The sequence below is a fragment of the Aphelocoma coerulescens genome, chromosome 18 (assembly GCF_041296385.1).
Source record: "Aphelocoma coerulescens isolate FSJ_1873_10779 chromosome 18, UR_Acoe_1.0, whole genome shotgun sequence".
NCBI lineage: Eukaryota > Metazoa > Chordata > Aves > Passeriformes > Corvidae > Aphelocoma > Aphelocoma coerulescens.
The window spans coordinates 2,832,785-2,859,681 of NC_091031.1; the positions used below are offsets into that span (position 1 = coordinate 2,832,785).

General features: G+C 49.0%; 1 protein-coding gene across 3 annotated transcripts in view; it reads right to left on the minus strand.

The window, feature by feature from the left end:
• Positions 1-6,195: 6,195 nt before the first annotated feature.
• Positions 6,196-26,897, minus strand: part of AXIN2 (axin 2) — a 46,097-nt gene continuing 25,395 nt past the window's right edge. For 2 of the 3 annotated variants that reach the window (XM_069032301.1, XM_069032300.1), the window contains exons 3-11: positions 22,957-23,097; positions 17,550-17,652; positions 15,583-15,723; positions 14,908-15,404; positions 14,612-14,794; positions 14,109-14,327; positions 13,495-13,590; positions 11,967-12,134; positions 6,196-7,918 (exon numbers count right to left, since the gene is read on the minus strand). In XM_069032301.1, coding sequence (XP_068888402.1) covers positions 7,792-7,918; positions 11,967-12,134; positions 13,495-13,590; positions 14,109-14,327; positions 14,612-14,794; positions 14,908-15,404; positions 15,583-15,723; positions 17,550-17,652; positions 22,957-23,097 — 1,675 coding nt within the window. In that variant the 3' untranslated portion in view covers positions 6,196-7,791. The remainder of the gene's footprint in view (positions 7,919-11,966; positions 12,135-13,494; positions 13,591-14,108; positions 14,328-14,611; positions 14,795-14,907; positions 15,405-15,582; positions 15,724-17,549; positions 17,653-22,956; positions 23,098-26,897) is intronic. The other variant, XM_069032302.1, reaches the window with a different exon arrangement.

Below are 26,897 nucleotides of genomic sequence, written 5' to 3' on the forward strand. Positions count from 1 at the left end.
TGAAATGCTGGGAAACTGTTTTTAATAAACAAGAGTTCAAACAGTGGGGCTCCGTAGCCAACAGTCACGCCTTAAACTCTAAACTTTACATGAAAACTCTCAGATCCCTTTGAACTCTTTTTTTTCTTCCCTGGCAGAGGATTCCAGTGTTTATGCATTTTTTTGAGATTGCTGGCGGGATCATGAGGAGGGTTTTAATATTTTTTTTTAAACAGTCTCCTGCCTTCAGAAACCATTAATGCCCACTAAGAAACATCAAGGCATTGCTTTGAAGTGCCTTCTGGCTACAGCCCTCTTACACTCTTTGGTTACTGTGCAATCAAATAATTAAATGGAGTCCAAAAAAATTGTTTTACCTGGTAATTAAACACCCCACACTGGACAGTTGAGGGGTTTTAAAGGCATTGCAAATCTACAAAGGCTTGAAACACAAAAGCACTACATGCTCCTAGAATAAGTGAGTAGACACTTTCTCCCTGCTTTGGCAACCTTTCACACTGGCAAGGTGAGGGCTCTCCTTCCTCTTTCCCTCACATCCAGGGTTGGGGCAGTGAATCCCAAAGGAGAAAGGGCAGAGCAGAGAGTCATAAATTAGCAAAGCTAAACTCTTGAACATTTCTTCTTCTTCTTCTTTTTTTTTTTTTTCCCCCCATTTGTTTGTTTGCTTTGGAATAAACAGCAAGGAAGAAAAAAGCTGGAAATAGTATTTTGGCTACTCCATCAAATGTTGGATGTTGGGCCGGCAGCCATCCCGAAGGCCAGGGAGCCCAGTTTGGACAGGGGCTGTCTGCAGGCTCTGGGTGTTTGGCTTTTGTTGGGAATGCCGGGATGCGGATGCCACCCACGCCCGCTGCCATGGGGACACCAGCGCGTGGCAGGACCCGCTCCAGCTCATCCTCCTCCGCAAAGCTGGGGAAGAACAGCTCGGTGACAGCTTCCAAAGAGCGGGGCGGGGGTTGCAATGGGTGTGTGGGATCCGGTGGCCAATAATAATTCCCTGTCTGGGAGGAGAGGAAGAGGGCGAGGGAGGGGGCGAGGGCCACCTCCTCCACTCCCACGGAAACTCCTCTCCCTTTGGATGGGAGCTTTCTGAAACCTGCTTGTTTCACTTCCCAGAAGTTAGCTGAGAAAGTTTTCCCTGGTTCCAACCTAAATTGGCTCTTCCTTCCTGGAGCTCAGCTTTGATCTGGGCATTTGAATCTCAATGCAAAACCCCCGGAGCTTTGCCTGGTTTTTGCATGGCAGCACCATGGGGAGGGTTTAACCCCTCCACAGCTGTTCCAGCCGGGGTGGCCTCTTCAATGACCATTTCATCAGCTGTCCTCTCATTATTCCTGAGCCATCTTTGGATACCAGCTGGTTTCACAGCATCATTCCCAGGAGCAGTGTCCAATCCTCAAACCTGGCCTTTGCCTCTGTCCTGCTGGGGCTGCTGGAGGGTGGTGGGTTGGTCCCTGGAGGTGAAGACCCTCAGGTGCTGTGTGATCCTTTAACCTTTGTACCTGTAGAGGAGAGACATTTGCTGCAGAATGTTTTGGAAAAGGGTGCTGTGTTTGTAGAGATACCAGAAACCTTTAGGGATGTAAGGATTGCAGGAAACAAGAGCTTTGGAAAAGGCACAAAGCTTTTGTTCCGAGGTCGGCCAGGCTGCTGCAGCGAGTACTTTGAAGGGATGGAGGGATTTTGGTGGACTCCGTGCTGTCCCTGTTTTAAGGATGGATGAGACCTTGAGGGGTCAACTGGGCTCCCATGCTGGGACAATGCTGAGGGTGCAGCTCTGTAAATGGGGGGAAGGGGAAGAGCCAAGATAGGACCACCTCTGCCATGCATCCCATTTAGCCTTTGACTTTTGAAGGATTGGGGGGAATGAGAGCTCACTTTGAGCCAACACAGCAGAAGCAAGAGGAAGGGGAAGGCGAGGAGAGCTGCCAGGGCAGTGGGAGAGGGAGCAGGGAGCCGGGAGTGCTGTGACTGCAGATGAGGAGGCAGCGTGGGCACCGTGCATGAGCAATGACGAGGCAGTGGTTTCAAAGCAGGACGAACTGTAGGGTTCAGAGATATTCCAGACTCCTGCAGGGCCCAAGACAAATGTTGAAAGCCAGAATTCCCAGAGGGTCTTTCTGTTTTCTTTTTAAAAAATAATAATAATAAAAAAGAAGATCTACCTGTCAAATCTTATCATGTGAAGGGCTGAATTAAGGAAGGCAAGACTTAATGGGCTTTCTTCCCTAAAAATAGATCTTCTCATGAAAGAGATGAAGGGCATTGCCCAGGGAGGTCAGCCAAAATTGTCTGAAATTATGCTATCACCTAGATCTGATGTCCAAAATTAGCCTCCTCTCTCACTCTGCGAGTTCAGTGCTCCCTGAAGATTAAATGCACCACAACACTCATTTAATTTAGAAGAGAGGCTAAAACATATGGCAGGCCATGGTTTAAATGTTAGAAAAATTCATCCTGAGACTCTTCATTATGATTAGTAACATGCTAATGAGGGCGAGGGGGAGAGGAGTGAATGTGCAGGGCTGTGTGGGGAGGCTGGGCAAGGCTGCGGGCAGGAACTGGGGACGTTGCTGGGAAGAATAGAAAGGACCTGAACCAGAGCTGCTCTCACCATCCAGAACTAGTCTGATCTTTTTTCAGAAGAGGAAGGAAGATGATTTGCCTTAAATAATTCTCCAGCCTCCAGTGTGTGGGTGTTTTCTGGGCTCTGTGATTAAGAGAAAGCATTTGAAAGCAATGGGATAGGAACCTCATTTAAAGACAGTGTGCTCCTTTCTTTTTTTTTTTTTTCCTTTTTAATTAATCTGAGGTTGCTACTGGAATGGAGTAGTTGGATGAAGGTGTTTGAGGAACATGAGGTTAATGGAAGGTGAAAGAGGAGGGGCATACAGATGCCAGTGTGCGGCAGGCAGTGTGAACCAGCAGATGCTCCAGCCCAGCTGACTGGTGGCTGACTCATGGAGTTAGAGGGAATAAACTCCCAGGGCAGGGGGGGAGAAAACAACCTCAGGGAGACCTGAGAAAGGCTAGGGGCCACTGGACATGCTCCTGATCCCAGCACCTGGGAAAAGGAGGGAGCTTTTGTGGTACTTCAGCAATGCAAAGCATCCTCCCATTACAGGTGCCTTTCAAAGTAACGTGTAGTGTCTCTGTTTGTGAAGGGAGGGGGGATTTTGTTTATTTATTTTTTTGTGTTATTTAAAGCTCATGATCTCGAGGGCAACTTTTGGATGTTTTGCACCGTTTGGGCCAGGGGATGCCAAACATTCAGTGTAGAGAAAGACCAAAACCTTCTCACTGTATGTGCTGTGACCAACCCAGGCCAGCAGGGAGGCCCACAAGCAATGCCTGGGAAGTTTTGTGCATCCAAATGCAGCCGGGTTTTTGCTGAGAAAAACCAAATGAAGGCTTCCAGGGTCCTTGTCCCTACTCAGAGAGGAGAACCAGCCCTGCAGCTGTCCCTCCCCACTCAGCCCATCCCCACTCCCCACTGCTTCCAGCCTTGATTTGGGATGGAGCAAGACCATTGTGGCTCATCGCCACACGCCCCAACAAATTCCAGCTGTGAAACACTTGGGAAAGTGTTTCTTTTTCCCAAAAAAAGCCTCAAGGCTTACTTATGATTCCCAGCCTCCAGGCTCCACATCCCAAATGCTCCCAAGGACTGTTAAAGGTCCATCAACACATTTGAATTGGGCAGTAACCGGGGCTGGTGTTTTTGTTGGATGGTGACCCGGAGCCAACACATGGCTTTGAAGCTCCTCTGGCCACCACTCACCCCAGCAATTATCCACCACGGACAGAGGCCACCTACCTCTGTGGGGCTTCAGGAGCATTTCCAGGCTGCTTTGAAGACAAAAAATGTGCTAAGTGTTAAGAATTAGAGTGATTTGAGCGTGTGGAGTGGTTGGGGATCTCTCACTGCAGTGCTCGAGCCCTGCTCAAGATTGCTCCTGTAGAGCAGAGCTCTTGTTATTGATGCTTCTCCTCTGGAAGGACCCAAATCAGGACATTTTGGGTCCTACCTCTGGAAAAGGCCACAAATTTGGGACATTTTGGGTCCTACCTCTGGCAAAGGACCCAAATTGGGACATTCTGTTTCTTTCCTCTGGAAGGACCCAAACCAGGACATTTTGGATCCACCCTCTGGAAAAGGATCCATGCCAGGATATTTTGGATCCCTCCTCTGAAAAAAGACCCAAACAGGGATATTTTGCATCCTTTCTCTGGAAAAGGACCCAAACAGTGATATTTTGGGTCCCTCCTCTGTCAAAGGACCTAAAGTGGTCCATTTTGGGTCCGTGCTCTGGAAGGACCTAACACAGGACATTTTGACACCACAAGCAGCTCTGTGGGCACCTTTTTTCTGCATGAATTTACACAGCTTTTGTTAAACCTGATAAACTTCAGCTAAACTTAAAAAAAAAAAAACCACTTGGGTCAAAATAAGGTTCTTACTCCCTCTCAATCTTCCTTACTGTGTAAAAAAAATTGGTTGGATGTTACTTCCAAGCTGTAAGAGCAGAACTTTCCCACGCTGCCTCTCCATTTAGCAGGGAACATGCCAGACCTGTAATCACGATCTTTATCCCAAGACAAGCTAAAAAACAAAATGTTTCTGAACTGCTGAAGGTAGGTGAACATTTTTCAGAGTGTCACATATTAAGGTGGTGTCTAACGAGCTCCATGTCCCACTTATAATTGAAACAGAAGAGAGTATTCACTTTTCATTCATTTTAAAAAGACTATTCAAATACCCTTTCATCTCCACTAAACAGCCTGCCATGTATTTGAAGCCATTTTATATATTGTTTCTACAGACATCCAAAAAAACAGAGGTGAGTATTTTGGAACATTGATAGAAAGATGCAAAGGCTTGTGAGGCACTGAATGGCTTCAAGCTGCCTCAAACACATTCATCTTCCCAAGAAGAATTAGGCACAGTGTGATTCATTTTAATAGCAGAAGAAAAATAATACTACGATGTAGTGCTAAGTTCCCAACCTTTGATGGTAGACTAAAAAAAGAGAGAGAGGGGGGAAAAAAAAATCTTTCTTCCCTTATGTTGTTGAAGTCTCCCTACACCCATCCGTTATGTCCAGCTTATCAATTAAGATGAACCCCATGAACTTCAGATGGTTTTTTTAAAACAAGGCACCATCCATTTAAATGTGTAAAACTGCCTGCAGCTCCCTTGAACTGCAGGATTCAGTCCCCAGCTCTGTGTACTCAGTGTGAAGTGGAGCCCTTTGATACAAGTTTTACTGATGTTTTAAATGAAGTCTTCTCAAACACACAAAATAACCCAGATAATTTAAAACCTCATAGAAAAAATAGGGTGGAGAGAGGGGAAGAAAAAAAAAAAGCCCTAGTCAGTGCCATTGGTGAGGCAGAAGCAAAGGGCTGGCTCTGGTTACCAACAGGACAGACCAAAAGCAGCTCCACAATTGCTTTCCCAGCGTTTCTCACTTGAGCCAGGGAAGGTCTGGGCGACAGCTGGGAGACAAATCCATCCCTGGGATGGGCAGCTTCCCTGAGGAACAAATTAAGCCCATTCAGCTACAGAATAGGCTTTGTACCACAAATACGGGTGCAGGGCAGGCACACGGGGAGGAGCTCCCTGTGTTTGTCCTGCTCAGCAGCTCCCACAGCACATCTGGCCCCAGTTCACCTTGGCCAACGTGGCCACGTGAGCCAGGGCTTTACAGAGCTGGGGTTTGCCCTGAGCTTCACAAAGCTGAGTTTACTCTGGCATGGGATGCAGGTGAGCAGTCCCAGCTCAATCACGTCTGGGGAAGGCTGTGACCAAAACCCAACACCAAACCCACCACATGTGCCACGAGAGGAGCTCCAGCCTGAGGAACACCACATCCCTTTGGATGTCACACCCTGGCTCCATCAGGTGAGCTCAGCAGTGCAGTCTGGAAGCACGACCAGGCTAAATTTGCAGGTGAGTTACCTGAAGGAGGTGTAAATTATTTAATCCTCACACTGAGGTGCAGCTCCAGCCTTTGCCTTGCCTCCTTCCCAGCAGGAACAGCCCCTGCCAAGGCAGGGAGAGAGAGGGCAGAGCTCACCAGCTCTTTCCAGCTACCACCATAGATGAGGAAAAAACCCATTTAAGGCATTAAGGGTGAAAAAAAAGTCAAGACAATATTAATTTGAAAAATATAAAATTTTAATAAAGGCTACATCTCTTAATTACAATAATTATTGTACCAAGTATTTTTTTTTAAATGGAACTCTTTATAATGCATAATTTACAGTATAAGTAGAACAAAATGCCATGGCAAAAGTCATGAGTACAGGACTTGTAATAAAAGGCATAAAATATATTTGTACATAAACCCCTTAAACAAACAAGGGAAAGCTTGAACCCTGAATATAGGGCGACGCATGGTCTGTAACACCATGCAGGCACAGGTACTGTACTGATTAAATTTCAAAAACACTAGAGATAGTGTATTAATATTTCCACCATACATTTTCTACAATATATACAGACTTACACAAAGTAGCAATGGCAAACAGAATGCACAGATTAACTTAATCAACACAAAACCCAACTGTTGAAATGCAAGGTCTTTCTCGGGAAAGGGTTGTTCTGCCCCCAAAACCCCACCCCACAGAGCTCCAGAGCCTTCGCCCGCATCTCCCACGGCCTCACATGGGTGTTCAAGGCAAGGCAGAGAAAAACCCAACTGAAAAGAACCCCAACCAAACCCCACCACACAAGGACTCACACGCTCCACACCGAGCTGAACACGCCCTGTCGCAGTTACACGGCCTCGAAACACAAGTAGTGCTAACATTGATCAGCTAAAAACCATAGCTCTGTGGAATCCACACGGGCTTTCAACCTCGTGGTGTGCTAAAGATGGACATGGGAATGGGATGGCTGCTCCTACTGCTCTCCCAGGCTTGGGGTTTTGCTCTACCTTGGACACCACTGAGCAGCAAAGCAAAAACCTCACCCCACCGAAATCCATGGACAAAATAACCTGTTGTTGTTGTTGTTATATTGCATCTAAATACAGTTAATGTTTAAGACCTTTATTTCAAATTAGAGCAGCATAGATTAAAATGCACTGGTCTCTAGATGAATGGTAGGACAGTATTTTTATTTTGTCTTTTATTATTATTATTATTATTAATATTATTTCTTTAGGAAAGTTTTATCTTCACTCGGAGAAATACTGGGCACAACCTCACTCCTTCCCTCCTCCACCTTAAAAAAAAAAAAATCATCACGAATGCGCTCATCGCAAACTCCTAAATTTTAGATAGTGGGAAAAACGTAAAAAAATAAAATAATCCTTCCTCCCCTCACCCCACTTCCCAGCCCCTCTCTTCTCCATTGTTAAAGCAGCATATCCAAAAACTGGACTTAGGGGAAAACAGACTGTTCAATAAATATCAATAAGGATTACTGTTAAGGTAAGCTATACACAGTTTCTCTTAGTCCATAGATTTCAGATCCCCAGGAAATCATATATTATGTATGGAAGTCTCTCAAACACGGTCTGCATCTCCAAAAGCCAACAGTGGTCATGTTTCTAATAAATAGTCCGGGGTTTTTATCATCTCAGTACCAACTCATGAATAATAAATGCCATTTTTTCCTCTAAGGCTAATTCAGCAAAGTCTTCGTAGACTTCACTTTTTTTTCTTCATTGGTTCAAAACTTTTCCTTCAGAGTTGTTTTTTTTTTCTCTTTCCTTGTCATCACTACTGTTGTGTGTCCAAAGACTCTTCCAGCTTAACTTTCCTTAAGAAGCACAGATGCCATCAATCAATCCTTTCCACTTTCCCGAGGATCCTTCCTTCGTACATGGGCAGGATGGTTTCGTCTTCCCAAACCTCCTCAAACACCGCGCCGCAGTCGAACTCGTCGCTGGCTTTTTTGAAGTAGTATCTGTGGTAAAGAGAATTAAAACACGGTTTAAAAAAAAATCAAAAGGTAAAAAGCAAAGGATGCTTTGCCAGTTCTCCCTCCTAAGGATGTTCCTCCAGGAACACCTCAGGGGTGCTCAGGTCCAGTGACTTGAAAGCATCCCAAGGGCCTCAGGGATGCGATGGGACAGAAGGAGCAGGGCTGTGAATGCTCCTCAGGGGTGACAACAGCTTCTCTAGTGAGTAGATTACACACACTGGCAGTGGATATCCCCAGCCATAAAGAAAATTAGAAAGCACAGTGATTTCTGGTCAAATATCTCATTTAAAAATAAATAAATAGGATTTCAAAGCCAAGCATCCTTAAAGTTCCCCTCTCTCCCCACCTTCTTTCTTTCATGTGTTTTCTTGTTTCAAAGCTGAAGCCCAACATTAAAATTAGCAACTGTTATTAAAAGGATGGATTAAAAGCAAACCATCCCAGCTTCCTGCAACGCAGGAGCTGAAACTCTGCGGTGTTCCCGCTGGAAAAAACATCCTGGACTTGGAACAAACCCGTTCCTGGGTCCATGCTAAGTGACAGAAACTCCTGCCTTTGCTTCCCGAGGCTCTGGAGCAGTGGGAGAGCCTGGTCCAGCCCCTGGGCCGTGACACAGGGAGGTCAAGTAGCAGTGTCCTGCATTCCTGCTCTTTTGCTCCGGGTCGTTAGATCATGAAGCCAACGCTCCCAGAGACAAAAAGCACCCCCACCCCTCCTGTGTCAAACAGTAAGGACCCCTCTATTATCCTGAATTAGACCGTTCAGCTTCTTGATTAAAGGTTCCTTTTATCCCGTTTGGAGCTTTCTTCCTTCTAAGGCTGCTTAATTGCATATGCACAAATGAAGGGCTTCCATTCAGAGGGGTAGCATTTAGGGAGCCTGTCCGTCTGCCGACGAACACCTCCTTGGAGATGCCTGCTTTCCCTTGGAAAAGGGCTTTGCCATCTGATTGCCAGGGATGGAAAATATTCCATCAGATGGATTACAAAGAAAAATATACATATATCTATTAAAAAATTTTTTTTTTAAAAATTAACCCCTCCCCTGTAGTTTCCAGACAACTTGAGCTGGCAGATGTTTGCCAGGGGAAAAGGGGTTTGTAATTACGATTTTCTTTAGGATGACAAAGGAGATCAAATGAAGCTCACTTTTACTACTAAAACTGGAAGAGCCACAGCAGGGCCTTGGAATCTGACATTTTTATTTAGTGACTTGTTCTATGGCGTATTTTTAAAATAGTCACATCGCCCTGCAAATCTCTTTATTTTCAGGGCACATTGAAATTATCTTGGTAGGTGGATAAAAGATCCCTCTTCTTGGTCAAAGAGATGAAACCACCTCCAATTAGTCCAGGTATGGTTAGGATGTATTTTTGTAGTCATTCCAAGCAGAATTGACACATGTTGCATCTTTAACGGCTCAGCAAGGAAAAGCACATTATTTGAGCCTTCAGAGCCTGCACTCATGGAAGTCAATGGCCCACCTCCCACCAACTTCCATTCTGCAGGTCAAGGCCACAATTCCCCAAGACAGCAGCCTTGAAATAAACCCAAAAAAAACCCAAGGAAAGTTTGAATGAATTACAAAGAACTTTCCCTTCCCTCTCCCCTGTCCAGATAACAGCCGCTCTTCCCAAGAACTTCCTCCCCAAGCCCAAGCCCTGACTGTGTTTACAAAATTTTTATTTGAGAAAACACGCTATGACCTTTTACATAATTACAACCTTATTTCACAGAGAAACGGGGAAAAATAAGAAAAGGAGGAGGCAAAGCAAAAAGAAAAAGAAAAATCCACCCCCACAACATCTTCAAACAAGTCACTCTGCTCTTATTTGCTCAGCAATGGGCTTTCCATTGAAACGTATTTTATGTGGCAAGCTTTGCTCCGTTTTTTTTTGGGGGTTTTTTTAAATTTTATTTTTTGGGACATCTGGCACCAATCGAGGCGCGCGGGCCCGGCCTTGCAGCTCTGTTTTGAACCGCTGCCATCCCCAGATTACCCGACACCACCCACTTTTTTCTGTGCCTGTATGTTTGTTTTTTGTTAACGCCATCAGTATTAAATCACTGCTTAATTCCTTCTTTTTTTTGAATTTTTTTTTGGGAGGTGGGGGGTGGGGGATGGAAAGCCAAGGCTGCGCTTCCCCGGCGGGGCTCTGGCATCGCGGGAGCCCGAGGTACCCGCCTCGCAAACTGATCCAATCAATAAAGAATTTGGAGAGTGGAGCATTTCTGCATGTCTTTGTGCATTAAATGAAAGGCAAGGGCTTCAAAGACATGCTTATTAAATGTGCCTTAAAAAGAAATCAATGCCAGATGTGACCAAAGCAGCCTAGTTAGTGCCTCCCCGTAACACACACGCTACTCCGGGCACTGCGGACCTCTCCCCTGAAGGTCACCCGCAGTTTCACTCAAAGTCCAGCCAAAAGTCAAAGCTGAGATCAAAATGATTCCCTGGAGGTACACACATTTGTGTAATTAGTTTCACCTTGTGTCTGTGCAAGATAAAATACTGGGCACGTACCCAAGTTCCTTTTATAAATTTCTGTATTGTCTTTACCCAGGTGTAAAGGGGTGAGATCTAAGCAAAACATTGTTTCATCCTTGTCAGTCACTTAAAAACATTTTCTAAAGTAATTACAGTCTGACAAGGCACAAATAATTGCACCTGGAGGGGCTTTTGGGCCACAGAGGTTTTAGGAGCATAGTCCCACACTTGGGCATCACATGAAAAATGTCACAGAAAACAAACATTAAAAAAAGCTAAGGTTTTTTGGGGGAGGATGGGACTACACAGCCACTGGGCAGTGGCAGAGCAGTGGTGAGGCTAAGGAAATTGGTCTGCAAATGAGGAGGAGCACAGTGGGAGAGGCTTTAGGGGCTGGAAAATGGCACAAGGGTGGCAGAAGCCCAGGGACCATCCTGCAGGATGGCCAGGTTGGGTGTACCTGCAGGTTGGTGCCATCCAAGGGCAGCTGGGTGGGCTGCAAAGATGGTTTTGGGAAGGAATTGGAATATTTCAGCCCCACTGTGCAACAGCCATAGAGAGACCCCAGCTTGGCATCCCCCAGCCTGCGAGTGCCCAGGGTGACTGACCTCTGGGCTGTACAGGCGGACTTCCCAAAGCTAGAGAGAGGCCACTGATGGGGCAGCAAGCTGGGAATTCATTGTACCAAACCCAAATGACCATCTGGAGGTTAAATCAGAGGCTGCCAGTTACAGGGCAAGGCACCCAGCTCTCTGAAGCACCACCAAATTCAGTGCAAATTCAAAGAAAATAGCTGGAATGGCCTTCTCCTGCTCACCCTGCAGGAGAAGCAGCCAAGAGGCGATCCCAAGAGTGCCCAGATCCACTGGGAAAGGGCAGCCAAAAGGAGCCAATGTGAAGCTATTGCCATGAGAACTAAGCAGAGGAAGCAGCAAACTGGTTAAACTGGGAGATGGGAGCTGGAAAGCAGACCAGCAGGGTTTGTTGGTGTTTCTGAGGAGGAACTGGGTATTGCTGGTGGAGCTTTCCCTGCAGGGCAGAGGTTTTTTTTCCCCCCTAATGAAGAGAATAGTGAGGGAGCTCCACCTCTGTGTCCCTCAGCAGCACCATCCCAGCCCATCACTGACCCCATTTATGGCCACACCATTGCAAAACCAATCAAAAATTTGCTAAGTGAACAGCAGGCAGCAGAGGAGGCCAGTACCAAGATGAATGCTGACCCCAGCTTGGAATCTGAATCCCAGTGCTCCATGCCTTTGCCACAAAGCCATCCCAGATTTCCCGGTATTGGAGCTTTATGGAGAAGGGCTGGGGCACAGGTCCTAATGCAACTGGGAACGAGGTTGGGGAGGCAGGGAGGAGGTGGCCCTGCAGCCAAGGCACCTCTCTCCATCTCCACGTTGCTCCTGGTTTGAGTGAGAAGAGACTAAGAAGATCCACAGCCTCTGAAAATCCGAAGTGTCACTGCAGCAGCCCTGCAAAATACCTGCTGATTCTTTTGACTTGTAACACACTAAAGAACAAACAAATCACACATTCTTACCTGTAATTTCCCTTTTTGCTCAGCTGTTCTTTAAAGTGCCCAAGTGTCAGGCTCTGGGCCTTTAACATCCTCCTGTAGGGAATTTCTTCTCCACAAAAAAAATAGGTGACAACCAGTTCACCAGACTGAGAGGTGTGAACAACTGACAGTTTCTTTGGCTCTTTGTGACTGCAAAACAGAAAACACACACAAAACCCTCTATTTTTCCATTTGAGAGCAGGCTGTTTCACCACACTCCAACCAGCAGTGGAGTTGGTGAATGCTGTCAGAAATACCCTGGGTGTGACCTGAAAATCAGATATTCCTGTACTGCCTGGGAATTTGTTGGGATGTGTTTACACAGCCCTTTGCTGATTTCCACAGTGGGAATCATGGAATGGTTTGGGTTGGAAGGGACCTTAAAGCTCATCCCATTCCACCCCCCTGCCATGGGCAGGGACACCTTCCACTGTTCCCAGGCTGCTCCAAGCCCCATCCAACCTGGCCTTGGACACTGCCAGGGATCCAGGGGCAGCCACAGCTGCTCTGGGCACCCTGTGCCAGGGCCTCCCCACCCGCACAGGCAACAATTTCTCCCAAATATCCAACCTAAATCCACCCTCCTTCAGCTTGAAGCCATTCCCCCTTGGGATGATGGCACGGCAGAGACCTCACACCATCTCATGAATGGGGGAGCTGAGGGATAGAGGTTGGGCTCACCCTCCCCAGCGAGCCCCAGGATTGCACACCCAGGGTTTTAAAGGCTCTTTTCATCAGCCCTCACACAAAACATCTCCCAAGCTTTCTCCTCATGCCCAAACCCACCTGCAACCACCACGCCACAAAGCAAACCCCCCACCAGACGCTTCACCTCAAGCACCCAGGTAATCTTATTTTTCCCAGTGAGGCTAAAATTAACTGGATTCTGCCATTTGCACCCAAGCAACACTTCTTAAAGAATGATTAAAACAATATTACCCAGCAAAATGGCAACACTCTAGTGAATACCATACAGCCAAATCTACAACTGCTTCTGAGGCAATGTACACTTGGGATGTCAAAAGGTCACAAAGTGTTAGTCCGCAGTAATTTAGTCTTCCTAATTTGTTCTAAGTCTTTGTAGAGTGGTTTCAGAAAAAAAGCTGCTAGCAAAGACAGCTGGTGGACTTAAGGTCAACCAATTAAAAATGAAAGGCTCTAGTCAGGTGGCTCAGTCTGGACTTCAAACATTACTCATTGCTTAAGATGAAGAGGGTAAGAAAGAAAACTTTAATTATTTAGGCCATTTTAGACCTCTCTGTAGCAGATTTCTTGTTAAAAGAACCATCCTGTAATTAGACTAATCCAATCTTTGTCCACTTTACAGGAATGCAAGTTAAAAAGAGCCAGAGACAAGATTTGAAAATGTTTTGTTCTTTAAGAAGAATGTTTGAAAGACAAAATTTCAGATATAAGAATTTCCTCTCCTTTCAAAGCACAATCCATTTAATGAAAATATAATTATGAGATATATAATTTCCCAATCCTTTTCTGCACGTGCAATACTCACTCTTCTGTCATTAGACTTGCATTGCAGAAAGGGGTGCTTCCCCCCTGAATGGCAGCGGAGTGGTTTCGGTCCCTCTGCTGATTTGAGGTCGAACATCTGAAGTGGGGAGGGGGAAAGCAAATGGGGAAGAAGGGGGGGGGGGGGGGGGAGAGAAAAAACAAAAAATTGTTGAAATACAATCTTCTTAATTGAAGTCTCCTGTGGGTCGTTAAGTTCGTTCTTTGTATCAAGCCTCACATGTTGTAAACAATCAAAGGAAGAATTAAAAATGCTGTGGGCTAATTTATCCTTCCATACCCAAATGAACGATAACCAGTCCAATTCCCCACTTGGTATGTAGCTGGAGCCTGTCCCAGAGGAAAAACGGGCAAATTACAGCCATGAAAAGAGTGGAAGTAATAGCCTCAGATTCCAACTATTTGTGCTGGTGCAGGGTGGGGATGGAACACGGAGGCTCATCCTCCAGGCTCGGCCAGGCCGTGCCATCACACGTCCCCATGGCTGACCCTCTGCTTGGACGGGCAGGACACATCCACATCCACCCACCAGCAAACCTCCCCCAGCCCCGTTTGTCCCCACGGCGGGACGAGGAACGTCCTTCCCGTGGCCGTTACCGTGGCTTCTGCGGCTTGGAGACCTCGGCCAGGCGGCGACACGCTTCCTCCAGCTGGGCCAGGGTGTTGGGCGGCGTCAGCGGGGGCATGGCGGGGTCCTGCACGAAGGGGTGGGCGGGCTGTGCCCCGCGCGGGTGGCTGCCTGTCCCCCACGGGTGGTGGCGGCCGGGGGCCCCCTTGGCACAGTCGGAGCTGTAGGCCTTCTTTGTGCTTTGTGTGCTTGGGGAAGGGAAGAAGTCGGGTTAGAAAAGCTGGAAAATATGACTTTAATAGCAGCTCCTATTCTGCTCGCTCCCTCTCAAAAGTCTGTCATAACATGAAAGGAGGTTTATTGCCAAAAACATGACATTTTTGTGGTTTTTCTGGTTCTGCGGAACAGCTTTTATATTAAACCGGAGGAGCAAAGAGTCTCATTTGTTTTTAGCGATTGTAAAAATAGACAGCCCATGTAATATATAAATATTTACCGGGAGCGATATTGCTGCAGACAGCTGCGTATTTACCTATGGGGCTTGTGCTTATTTTGTCTCTCGCTCTCCAGCATCCACTGCCAGACGTTCTGCGCCCGATCCGCTTCGCCCCCCGGGAGCTGCACCCCACCAGGGCTGGGCAGCCCCCCGTCCCCGGCCACCGGGGCCACACTGTCCACTCCTCGGCCCGGCCTCTTCAGCAGCGTCCCCGTCCTGCTGGTGGCAAAAAGGGACGATCCCCTCGTCAGCCCCCATCCCCATCAGCCCCACCACAGCGGGATGCTGGGTGATGGCTTGGGGCGGGTGCAATGGGGATGCTGGTGACTTACCCAAAGGGCTCCAGCAGAGGGAGAGGGGGGTCGGTGTTTTTGGGGTGGCCCTTGCACTTGGGGTAGCAGTAGTAGTCACTGCCCACAGGGCAGCAGCACTGCACCCTCTGCGCCGCCTCGGCCTCGATCTGCTCCTTCGTCTTGGGCACGGTGTGGTGGTGGATGTAGTGGTGGTGGACGTGCTTGGTGGTCTGCTTGGTGATGAAGCCCTTGCCCACCAGGGCGCAGGCAGCCAGCGAGGCCGTGCCGGGCGGCAGCTTGCCTGTGGGCAGGCGGTCGGGCGAGCGGGCGCGGGGGCTGTGCCGGCCCACGCCGGGCGATTGGCAGCCGGGGGTCTTCAGCACACGGGAGAGGTGCTCGTCCAGGATGGCCTGGGGGTCCTCCTCGTAGCTGCCCGAGGGCAGGAGCGACAGCGGGTGCTGGGGGTGCTGGGGGTTGGCCATGTCCCGACTGCTCTGCAGGCTGGCGGGGAGCTCGGCGCCCTCCTTCTCCTCGTCCTGCCAGACAAGGGATGGCAGGGAATGAATGGAAGGGGCCGGGAGCTGGTGAGGCGCGCGCTGGGATGTCCCCCCCGCTGTCCCGGGAACCGCGGCGCGCTCCCGCCGCGGGCAGGGAACGGCCCCCTCCCACCCGGCTGGGTGGCACGCGGAGCTCTGGGAATGCTAATCCTCCTACCTCCTTGATCTGCTGCAGCCTCTCCTCCAGACAGTCCATGGTCTCCTGCTCCTGCTTCAGCTTCTCCAGCCGGGAAATGAGCTCGGCGGCGAAGGCAGCTGGCTCCACCGGGGTCATCTCCTTGGGAAGCCGGTGGGTCCTCTACAAGGAGCGGGGACAGAAGGCACAAGGCAATGTTTAGCGGGCGGCGCGGGGCGCGGGCGCTTCGCCGCTGCGGCATCGCCGGCCCCGCTACGCTTGTTGTGTCTCCATGTTTGGATGAAAAGACGACCGCAACTAGGCATGGTCTGCTCTGGATTTTTATGAGCTAGTGCTGTGGCCTCATGGAGTGACATCCTCCCCACCAGCGTTTGCCTTCGGCAGGAGCAGTTGGTCGCACTCTGAGGAACCCCGCTTGTTCTCTCTGTAGTACAACCAGCCCATCAGTAGCTACTCTGAAGTAGAAAATCTTCAAAGACTGTTGTCAAACATCAAAAAAAAAACAAAAAAAAAAACCTCTGAGGTGGGAGGGAGAGACTTTAACTAAAGGAATAAAGTGAGTATAAACAGAAAGGAGTTGGAAATTAAAAAAAATAAGATGGGGGAGAAAAAGGGAAAGGAGGGAAAAAAAAAAAAAAAAAAAAAAGAAGTCAAACGGTTGCAGATCAGAGAAGTGCTGGTAATTTATTTCCTGGCTACACACTGGGCACCTTTGAGGTAGTGTTGTCTCAACAGTGTCCTAGATCTCTTCCCCCCCCTCCATCTCTTTGTACAGAAAATGAAGAAAGCTGCTGCAGGCTAGCAGTGCTACACTGCTGAGCTTGGCTGCCTCAAGCAGATCTATCAAGGGAAAAAGGGAACATCTCCAAATCAAGTGCAGAATATAAAAAGGCAAAACGTGAATTTCTGCCAAAAGAAGCAAACATGGCAGGAAAAGGGGAGGAAAGAAAAAAAAAAAAAAGATGGAAAAAGAAACCACCCACTTGACTCTGCCCTCCCTCCTGCCATCCCCACGCACCCCACTCCTCACCCCCACTCTCCCTCTTTCCCCCCCCCCGAAAGCAGAAAGCTGAACTGCCAACTCTTTCACATACTACCCACCAGATGAGGTGGGGCCTCTCTCCGGCAACCACTTAGCTCCAGAAATGATGTGAGGGTAGAAAAAGGCCACTCTGCTGGAAATTGTCACTCTTACACAAGCTGGCTCTATTCAGTCCCTGATCAAAGCACTGCCTTACAGAGAAAGTCGATTTGCACGCCCTGGGACAAAATAATCTAATTTACAAGCTCAGGCTATAGAACTTTCTTTAGGAAGGAAGGGAAAAAAAAATACCAAAAAGAAAAACCACATAAACCACCCCCCCCTTCCACCAGAAATATCATCTATGACTTCTTGCTGCTTAAGACAGCAGAAAGAGGAATTTTAGCATATTAATCTCAAGACAAGATAAGTTTATACTTGTCTGTGTAAACAGTTTATTCACTGCAGGAATCGAGAGGCTGCAAGTCAACAGAATTAGCAAGTCAGCGAGTTAATTTTCAAGAGCAGGGCAGCGCCGCGCATCGGATCCCCTCAAAGCCAGACACGGATCTGCTGCCAATTCTCTCTTTCGGGAGATCCTGCTCCCTCCAGCTCACAGACACCCAGCTCTTGTCAGCGATGTGCATGAGGCCAAGCCCTGCTCAGCACAGCAGGGGTATCAGGGTGGTGGCCAGAGCCGAGGCTCCCACAAACAGGACATCTCCACTTGGGATTTAACCAACAGGACAAATTCAGTGCCCCTGAAAACTCCTAATTCGCAGCTGGTTTCAGGAAGGACCAAGATGTGACTGTGCACAAGCAGGGTTTTGGAACGACGCTGAGGGCACATGGCTCCTGCCCAACACCAAGCAGCACCTCTCCTCCGGCATCACCCTGGGATGAAAATGCTCCCCCTCCCCTGCTCCCAGCCCCAGAACTTCCCATGGCAGCTCCTGCCTGGACTCACCGGAAAATGAGGTAGAGAAACTTGACCGTTGGCCTTGACGCTCCGGTGCATTTCCCGCTGGAGCTGCTTCTTGCTCCCAATTCTGTACGGGGGGATCCCATCTCTGCACATGGAAGAGAGGCCACCGTCAGCTGGGGCTGTCCCCATGCTCTGAGATACTTCTGCATCCCCTCTGGAACCACCCAGGCAGCCGCAGGCCCTCGTTCCCAGAGGTGCTGAGCCCTCTGGATGTCACCTGAAGCCTCAAACATCCGGCGGTGTGGGAAGTGCCTGTGTCACCAAAGGATGCACATGGATGTGCAGTAATTAAGCAAAAGCTGAAAAGCTGAAGGCAACTCCACATGGGCAGACGTCCAAAGATCCCATCAGCTTCACTTCCAAGGCTCTTCCAACACCAGGTTTCTGCTTCTGACCTTTAATTTTAGCTTTTTCCCCATCCAATTATGCTCTCTAGGATCACAATGTTCCTCAAGCTCTGGAACACCCTGTGGAGTGCTGGTACAGTGGAAACAAGGAAGAGGTTGAGGATGGATGGCCATCCAGAGGCTGCTCCCCAACTCTAGTCCCATTTAAGATCCAGCATGTTTCCCCAGCCCCGAGGCTGGCCGGCCCAGGACACCTCAAGGCGTGAGCATGGCCATGGCCTGTCCTCTGGACACTGCTCCCCACAGCCACCCCAGCTCCTGCCTGGAAGCCACGAGGAGGGACCAGGCCAGGAGCTCAAGGCTCTCCAGTGGGACCAGCCCCCTGCACATCCCACTCCAGGGATGTCCCACAGGGCATCTTCACCTGGCCATGCAAAAAATTACCCCAGTGAGGATGAAAGGGCCTTGCACAGACAGCAGGGCTAGCCGAAAGAGCATGCCTGGAGATCCTGAATGTCTCATTCCACCACTTCCCTCAGACTGCCTCAGTAACCTTGATCTCCGGTGTCATCCCTTTCATCCACCTGCCCCCACACCTGACTCATCTCCTGAGAGGAGAAAATAACTCCAGCACAAGGAGGAGCAGACAACGCCGGCCCCACGCTGCTGCCAGAGGAGCCAACGTGGCACAGTGTCCCTGTGTGTCCCCTCCTGTGGCCACAGTGATGGTGGGCACACACTGGCACACAGGAACACCTTCCCAGAGACACCACGTCCCTCCCCTGGAGGAGGATGATCAGATGCCACCACTCAAAGCTTGAAGCAGGCGATGGCAGAGCTTTGTGAAGATCCTGACCAAAGCCTTCAGTTGCCATTAAATTGCCTTAATGAGCAAGATTAAGCTGTGAAGCCTGGAGTGAAGGATCAGAACAATCTCCTCTTAATAAACTTGGAAAAATCTTGACAATAAAAACGAGCATGCTGGGAGGCCCTTGATGCCACAAGATGAGCACCAGCCTCCTCTGGACACAGTTTTTGCGCACATGTGACATGGGAAATGAACAGAGCTGATTGTCCCCATGTCCCCACTGCACAACACGGCGCTCCAGCAGCTTTCTGGAGGAGCAGCCCAGCACAGAACAGCCAATACAGCCACTGGTGGCCACCAAGCACCTCTCCTTTGCTCCATGAAGCTTTTCAGCTCCACAAACCCATGGGGCAATGGGGCTTGGGGCACATGACATGTCTTAGTTTTGGGGGAGGATGGGGGGAAAACCAAAATCTAAGGTGAAAATCAAAGCACCTGTACCTTCAGAGATGTGTTTGTTAACCGGGGCTTCCCGAGACAAGGGTCTCTTAGGGATGACCTTCAGCAAAGGGAATGCCCAGTAAAACAGGCATTTCAAAGCTAAGGAAAAATGCCAGCATGAGCACATGGACCCATGGGATGAATCCCATTAACACACTCAGTGGAAAAGGAGGTGTCCTCTGTCCATGGAAGTCCAAGAGGCCAGATGGGGAGGAGCAGGGAAGCAGCTGTGTCCACCACAGGGATACAACCAGGGAGCCCTGCAGCCCTCCCACACTCCCCACCTCCCTCCAGCTCTGCAAGCATGAGATGCTGTCCCCAACCCCTCTGCTGCAGCACACATCTTCCCTGTGGGGTATCCCCAAGTTCCCAGCTCCACAGGGAACATCTCTGCCCAAAGGGACAGTTCTGGGACAGGCTATGGAGCAGGAGTGGGGACTCACTTGTAGAGGAGGAGGAAAGCAACGCTGACCCGACAGTGTGGACTCCTTACTTTAAGATTTGCACTCATTCAGGTTGATACAGAAACTGCTCCTTCCCCCTAAAACTCCTCTGGTTACAGCAGAGAGCCCCACACCAAACCTCCAGCTCCCTGCTTCCACAACCCTGCCTTGGCAGAACAATTCTGCCACTTGTAACAACGTGCAGAATTAAAAAAAAAAAAAAAAAAAAAAAAAAGAAAAAAACGCAGAGGTGTTTCTCTGGGATGGGAAGGCTATGGAGCAGCTTGGGGAAGTCAGCCTGGGGAAAGGGAAGGGACTTTAGCAGCCACTTTGCTGTCTAAACCCTCTCCTAGAAAACGGGGTAAAAATGGACAAGGCCAGGGTTGAAGAGGTAACCAACGAGTGACCCCTGACTGCAGGAGGGACAGATGGATGGAGCTGGAGCCAGGATTAGTCTGGCAAGAGATATGGGGGGTAGGGGGAACCCTGATGCTGCAGCAGATCCCCTAAGCAGGAGAAAGCACCCTTGAAATGAAAGGGCTGAACTTGGCCAGAGGTTTTGGGGCAGGCCAAGGGTTAACCCCAGCTCTCCAGGTGCCACCTCTCCCCCTGCTCCAACAGCCAACATTTGTACTCACTTTCTTGGCTACTAAAAGCTTCGAGCTGAAGAGCTACAGAGTTGAGGCACTAAATAGTAGAGTTTAATTATAAACATTTCAGCTAACCAGGCTGGGGCTAAGCCAATCTGTTTCTGGGGGAAACACTAGTTTGAAGTCTTCTACCCAGTCAGCTGCCATTTAAGCTGAGCCAATTATCTTAGCCTTTTGACTCAGATGTGCCTGACCTAACCTGAATGTAGTTTTACTGCTGCTTTGAAATATCAGACTCATGCGCATATGCATTCACTCCCATCTTCATTTGGCAACGGCTCTGAAACAAGCCTCTGATCTTGCCAACATCAAAAGCCTGGTTTGTAAGATAAGGTAATATTTGAAGTTTGCTCAGCAGCATTCCCCTGTGTCCAAAGTAAATCCATAAATAAGATATAAGCAAATAAAAAAAAAAATCCCCTTTCCTTCCCCCCCCAATCAAGAAATGGAAATAGAAATTTGCATGATGTTTTGTGGCTATTACAAAATATATAGGGACAGACTGGTCCCTGGCTTCTGGAATAAAATAAAAAAGGCAGATAATGCATTATTTGGAGATTTCTCCTAATTCCAGTGCAGTTCTGACTTAGATTTATTAAAAAAAAAACAAAGCTCCAAACTCACTTTACTGCTGTGTCTGACAGACTTTTCCAGAACAAGTTTTTCCTCTTTACTTGATACCAGTATGAGCCAAAGTAACTAATTTGCATTTGCACTGCTGGAACAGAACAAGCTCAGGTCCCCTGTTCCGGGGGATAAAACCTGACAGGCCGAGCACCTGGGCTCAGCCAGGGTGGCTTTGTGCCCCCCAAAACACTCCCAACACCTCCAGCTCTCAGCAGAGCTGGTGCCAGGAGTGCCCACGAATCCCAACTGTTCTACAGAGATGCTGGCAGCAGCCCTTCTCCTCTGCAGAGGAAGTTTTACATCAACCTTAACTTTAAGCCCAGCCTCCAGAACTGCCAGTTTACCTCTCCCACTTCCAAAAGCACCCAGAACCCAGCCGGCTCCCAGCCCCAGGGCCGGAGCGTGGCCCGGGGGGCGCGGGGGACGGGCTGTGCAGCAGGAAATCTCCCTTTCTGCCACCCCCGGGCCTCCCCGCCGCCCCCCAACCTGGAGCTGCGGGCAGTTTAATCAGCCAAGCTTCCCCAAACTCTCACAGCCTGCGCGGGCCATTGTTACGGCAGGAAAAAACAGGCAGCTCCTTTCAGGCGCTGCTTTATGGGGAGCTCCTATTCACTTGTTCAAGCAAATTTCAAAGCGGGCTGCTGCCCTCTCATCCCCGCTAAGCTCCCCTGGACTAACAATGGGCTGAAAGCGATTCAGTTAAGCCTTTCATCCACCATGCACTTTATTTCTCACTCAGTGCTCTCATCTGTATAAGGCCTACAATTGGCATTGCTGTGAAGAGAGGGTATAATCCTAGCCCTGTGAATCCCAAGTGACCCTACACTGGTCCAGAAATGACTAACCCAATGAATGCTCTGTTGACACATGATCACATACAACCAGAGCCAGTAAGAAGAAATAAAGAAGTCACCCTATGATTCAGCTCTTTTATTTAATGCCAATATTGTTCAATAAGGGAATCTACTGGGACAACAAACTATTTTTTTCCGTAATATCAGTTCAAAACACGCATGTGCCTTAAAAAAAAAGAAATAAAAAAGAGCTTTTTTTAATGCATTGAGGATTTTTGGTAAATCCTGTTTTCTGTTGTGTATCTTCATGCATGTTGACTTTAAAAACCCAGCATGAAAATCTCTCTGAGGAGCACACAGGGACCACTGGACATGTCTGACACAGACACTGGAGAACTTTCAAGATGAAAGAGCAGCAATGCAGCACTCTGCTTACAGGTGGGCTTTTCTAGAGCACCTGCACTTAAGTGAAGATCATGAAACACTAAGGGCAAGATCTGCCTTCTGCTCAGCTGAAGAAAATGGTCCTTAGGAGCACTGAGTCTCACTGTCCCTTCTACAGAAACAAAAGCCCCACCTCTGTCCTGCTTGGGAAAGCAATCTGACAGTCAAACCTTGCTCCCAGCTGCACACTCCTCAGCAGCCAGGAGAAGACACATCCTGCAATTCCTGGGCTCAGCCACAGCATCATCTCTCATCCCTCTATGCTCCTGAAACAGCCAGACCCGATCCATGCAGCTCATCCAAAGGGCTCTTTGAAGAATGCCCCAGCCACACTAGACAAGCAGCTATTTGCCCCTTCAGGTCACTGGCCCTATTAATGTACATTCTGACATTAATGAAGAACGTTAATTACAGAAAGTACTTCCTACAGGAAGTTATCTCCTTCTCTTTGATGACTGATAACTAGTTAAGGAAGCCTGGCCTTAAGACAAAGGCTCAGGGAGATTCATTCGCTCCTTGGGTTAGTCAGGCAGCACCATGGGCCAGGGCAGAACATGTTTGCTCAGCTGCAGTTGTAGAATGGCAAGAGAGGGATTCATTATTTCCCTTCATCCGATACCTGAGGAAAGAGAGGCTGCCATGCCCTGGTTGGGGCACACAACTCCTTTGGGTCGGGCAGGGTGATGACCCATCACTCCCCTAAGCCCCATGGAGCATCAGCACAGCTGATTTACAGGTGTTCCATCCCAAAATGTGGCCAGCACCAGATACTCACACGCTGCTGTCCGTCATCGACATGGAGTCGTCCGTCAGGGCATCGCTGGAGATCTCGCTGTCGTTAGCGCTGGTGGCCGGCGCGAAGACATAGCCCGAGTTCACGTGGTAGGGGTTAACGGGGTCATTCCTCTTGAAGGACCTGGGACAGGCAGAACAGGAACCCAGTTACCAGACAGTCTCGGGCTTCGTGGCAGCACCATCCTTATGAGAACCACACTCACCGCCTGCTCAACCTCTTCAGAACCAGCCAACCATCCACTGCTCAGATCTCAGCCAGCACACTGCCTAAACCAGGACGCTCTGTCTGAACACACCCTGAGCCCAACTTTAAAGACTTTTAGCATCTTCTAAAGCACTCTAGAAAATCCCAGGAAGCATGTCTACATCCTCTCATACCCTGAAAAACTCAGTCCTTAAGGCTTGATGCTGCACTGCTGAGGTCAGCAGGAGTTTTGCGGTTGGCACCAGCAGGGAAAATCCAAGAAGTTCACAGCTCAAGTCCCACTGAAAGCCATGAGGAACTGCTCACAAGGATTAGTTCTACTCTGAAGACAAGGGTTAGGATCCCTTTGGGAACACAAGTTACTGATATCTGTGTTGCCTGAACCAAGAGAACTGCCTGGAACTACAGGGGCAGGACGCCCACGTGTCAGAGGCACAGGGCACAGCTGAGATCTGCTGTCCCAGGCTCGGCCTCCCAAAGATGGATGCCACCTTCCTGGCACTATAAAAACACACAACAAAAAGTCCCCGTTTTTAGGAAAACCTCCTACGAATGTTTTCTTGGCATAAAGTTGGGTGGGAAAGAGGAGGATGGATGGGGGACGTGAGGAGAGGCCAGCAGGTTGTATTAATGGGCACATGGGCTACTGACCCCAGCACCTCTGGCTTTCCCCAGACAAGCAAACCCAAAGCCAAGCCTGGATGTTTGAGCTGAGCACCCAGGAGCAGTCCTGTGAAAAACTCATGGGCAGTGACACGGGCTGTGACGGAGCAGGGCCAGGTCAGCATGGCAGGGTCACTGCAGGGGGGGGTCCTGGGCATCCCCCTGCCCACTGCCTCCATCACTCCAACTTCCCAGCCAGGATCAATATACATATCCTGGCAGGTGATAAGGGGATTATGCAGGGAGGTTTGAAAGCCGCATGTTAAGGTGCACATTTTGTTCCTCTTCCAGGGCAAGATGGGGTTGTTAAGCTTCTGCCTTTGTATATCAAAGCAAAAGGCCTTGTCATCTGATAAGGACAGCTGATTTTAATAATTAGGGCCACTTACCCAGGACTTGGGGGCCTAAGGAATGTGCCAGCAGGCTCGGCAGGTTTTTTTTTTATGGGCTTTCCATCTCCATGCCCCCCTGGGGCTGGAGGGACCAGCTGGGTTTAAGTGACAGCAATGTCCTCGCACTTCCCTGCTCTCCATCTCCATCCTCATCCCTGTGTCCCCATCACCCCATCCTTCCTCCCCCAGCACCAAAAGCAGGAGCCTCAGCAAGGCTTTTAAAGGTTTTTAAAAAATAAGGGGACGGAAAAAAAAATTGAAAAAGGAGGGGGAAGGCTGGTGGGGAAGATGGGCCTCTCTGGTATGAGCAGTGTGGGGCTGGCTGCAGGCAGGTATTCAGCCCAGCCGGGGCTGCATTCCTTTCCAAGGAGGCCAAGGCATTTCTGATAGGGAGATCAAGATGTTAAAAACTATAGATCTGGGAAGAAGAAGAAGAAGGGGAAAAAAATGAGATAGTAAGGAATGCCACAGGAAAGAAGTTAAATCTTCAAAGATAAATTAATTCCACATGTGGGTGAAAGCAACGTTATCCTGCTGCTACTACAAGAAAGTTCCTCTAAAAACCATGGAGTCTTCTGCTCTGGATCAGGGGGATGTGCAGTCCCAGAGACCCTTCCTACACCCCTGCTGGGCTTTTGGGTCAATGTGTAAGGGATGCAGCTCTTCCCACTATTTGATTTGAAACCATCTCCAGTCTGAGACTGCATCTGAGGACCACAAGGCTCAGGATGCTCCATAAGGCTCAGGGGCGCAGGATGCTCCCTAGCATAGGACCAGCACCTTGCTGGGAGGTGTCTGGCAGTCACCCCTGTCACACCCAGGGGGTGGATCTGCCACGCTGTTCTCACAGAAGGATTCCTGCAGAGGCTGAGCTGGGGGCGGAGGCAGCGGGTCCGTATGGGTATGGCACAGGGAGAGGAGGTGTGTCCAAACATGTAACTAGAGAAAGTGGCCACAACTAACTCATCTTCCCAGCAGGGCTGCAGCATCATTCACCTACCAACACCTCATGGACAAAAAAAAAATAATAACCCCTAAAGGGATATTTTTAAAGTCCTCATCCCTGCTCCACATCCAACACTGCCCCACAGAAATCTCCCCATCCTTTCAGAAAACCAGTGGGGGCTGTTTTGATATGTTTCATGTTTTTGGGGGGTTTTTCCCCTTTTTAATTTGACCACCTTACTCCAGTAATTGCACCCAGATGCACCAAGTTGCCTGCGAGGGTTTTAAATTCCAGGGAAAGCGGTGGTCTCCTGCCACAGATGCTGCACACACAAACACAGCCCAGCTCCAAACTCAATATGCAAAGTGTTTTCAGCTGTCAGGTAGCAGTTGCTCTGGAGCTTCAAGGAGAATGTCTGATGTTTCTCAGCCTATTCTTATCTTGATGCGATGACACACAGCATGTAACTCTCTCTTCTATGTTAGGCAATGGCCATATCAGAGGTATTATAATGCCATGAAAATTTCAGGGGGGCTGCTGATTGTATCCCCTGTTATGAGGGTGCAGTTTCAGAGTGCAGGGGTGTTAGGGGTGTTTTTATTGTCAGATTGCTTTTAGAATAAAAGCACTTGGGCAGGTCAAACCACAGACTTACACACAGAGAGAAAAACTGTACAAGGAGCAGTTGGAGGCAGCATTGAATCTCATTAAGTATTTTCTTGGGACAAACATCATTGGGCAACCATGGGTTTAAAAACACTAAAAAAAAAAGCAGAAAAACCACACATGCACAAACCTGAAAAAAAATATATATTTTAACACAACTACGTTAATCACAGCTTCCACGCTCTAATTGTAGAACACTGCTTTGAGCATAGCTTTACAATGGCATCATTTACTTTGATAATTGAAGCCAAACTTGGTTCCAATAACTTCACACACAAGGAGCTGCACCGGCGGGTCCTTTCAAAGGCCAGGAAGCACTGGGAGCCGGCAGAAGGCCATCTGCAAGCCCCAGCCTTCCCCCAGCAAGGCAAGTCCCACTGATGTTAGAGCCTAATGGGAGGCAGATGAGTCCACCTTGGGCTGAACAAACCCACGTTACCCCAGCGGCACAGCAAAGGAAGAGGAGCTCTCTGTGTACACAAAGTCGTGCGTGATAAATTTAGAAGCGCGTATAAATAATAGCTGGAATTCCTGGAGCATGGGGCCAGGTCCAGCACAGCAGTGTGGGGAGGCCAGTTTTAACCTCACCACAGCCCAGAGGGGAGGGGAGTCGCCTGGGAGGACAAGAGGGAGGTCCTGCTTTTAAAATATTCCCTGTATTAGGGCTCCAAATATACAGCCAGCACTTTGCAAGTGCCTGCTCCCCAGCCAGGTGCAAACTCTGTGTTTTCACTTGACTTCTCCTGTTCCTGTCCATCACCGGCGCTGGGGCCAAACAAAGTCTTTCAACTTGTCCAGTTCCTGCGGTCTCCCCGTTTGCCGTGGGTTTGGCCATGACTCCGTGCCCTGGGATTCCCAGGTGGTCTCCCATGCAAACACCAGGCTGGCCTGAGATTGCTGTGCTCCCACTGTCAGGTGGGCTCAGCCCAGGGCCGCCGGCTTTCGCTGGGATAATCACATTGAAACCCACCGAAGCGAATGGCCAGAGCCTGCACAGCCCTTCAAAACCAGAGCACACTGAGCAGAAATTCCTTAATTCCAACATACAC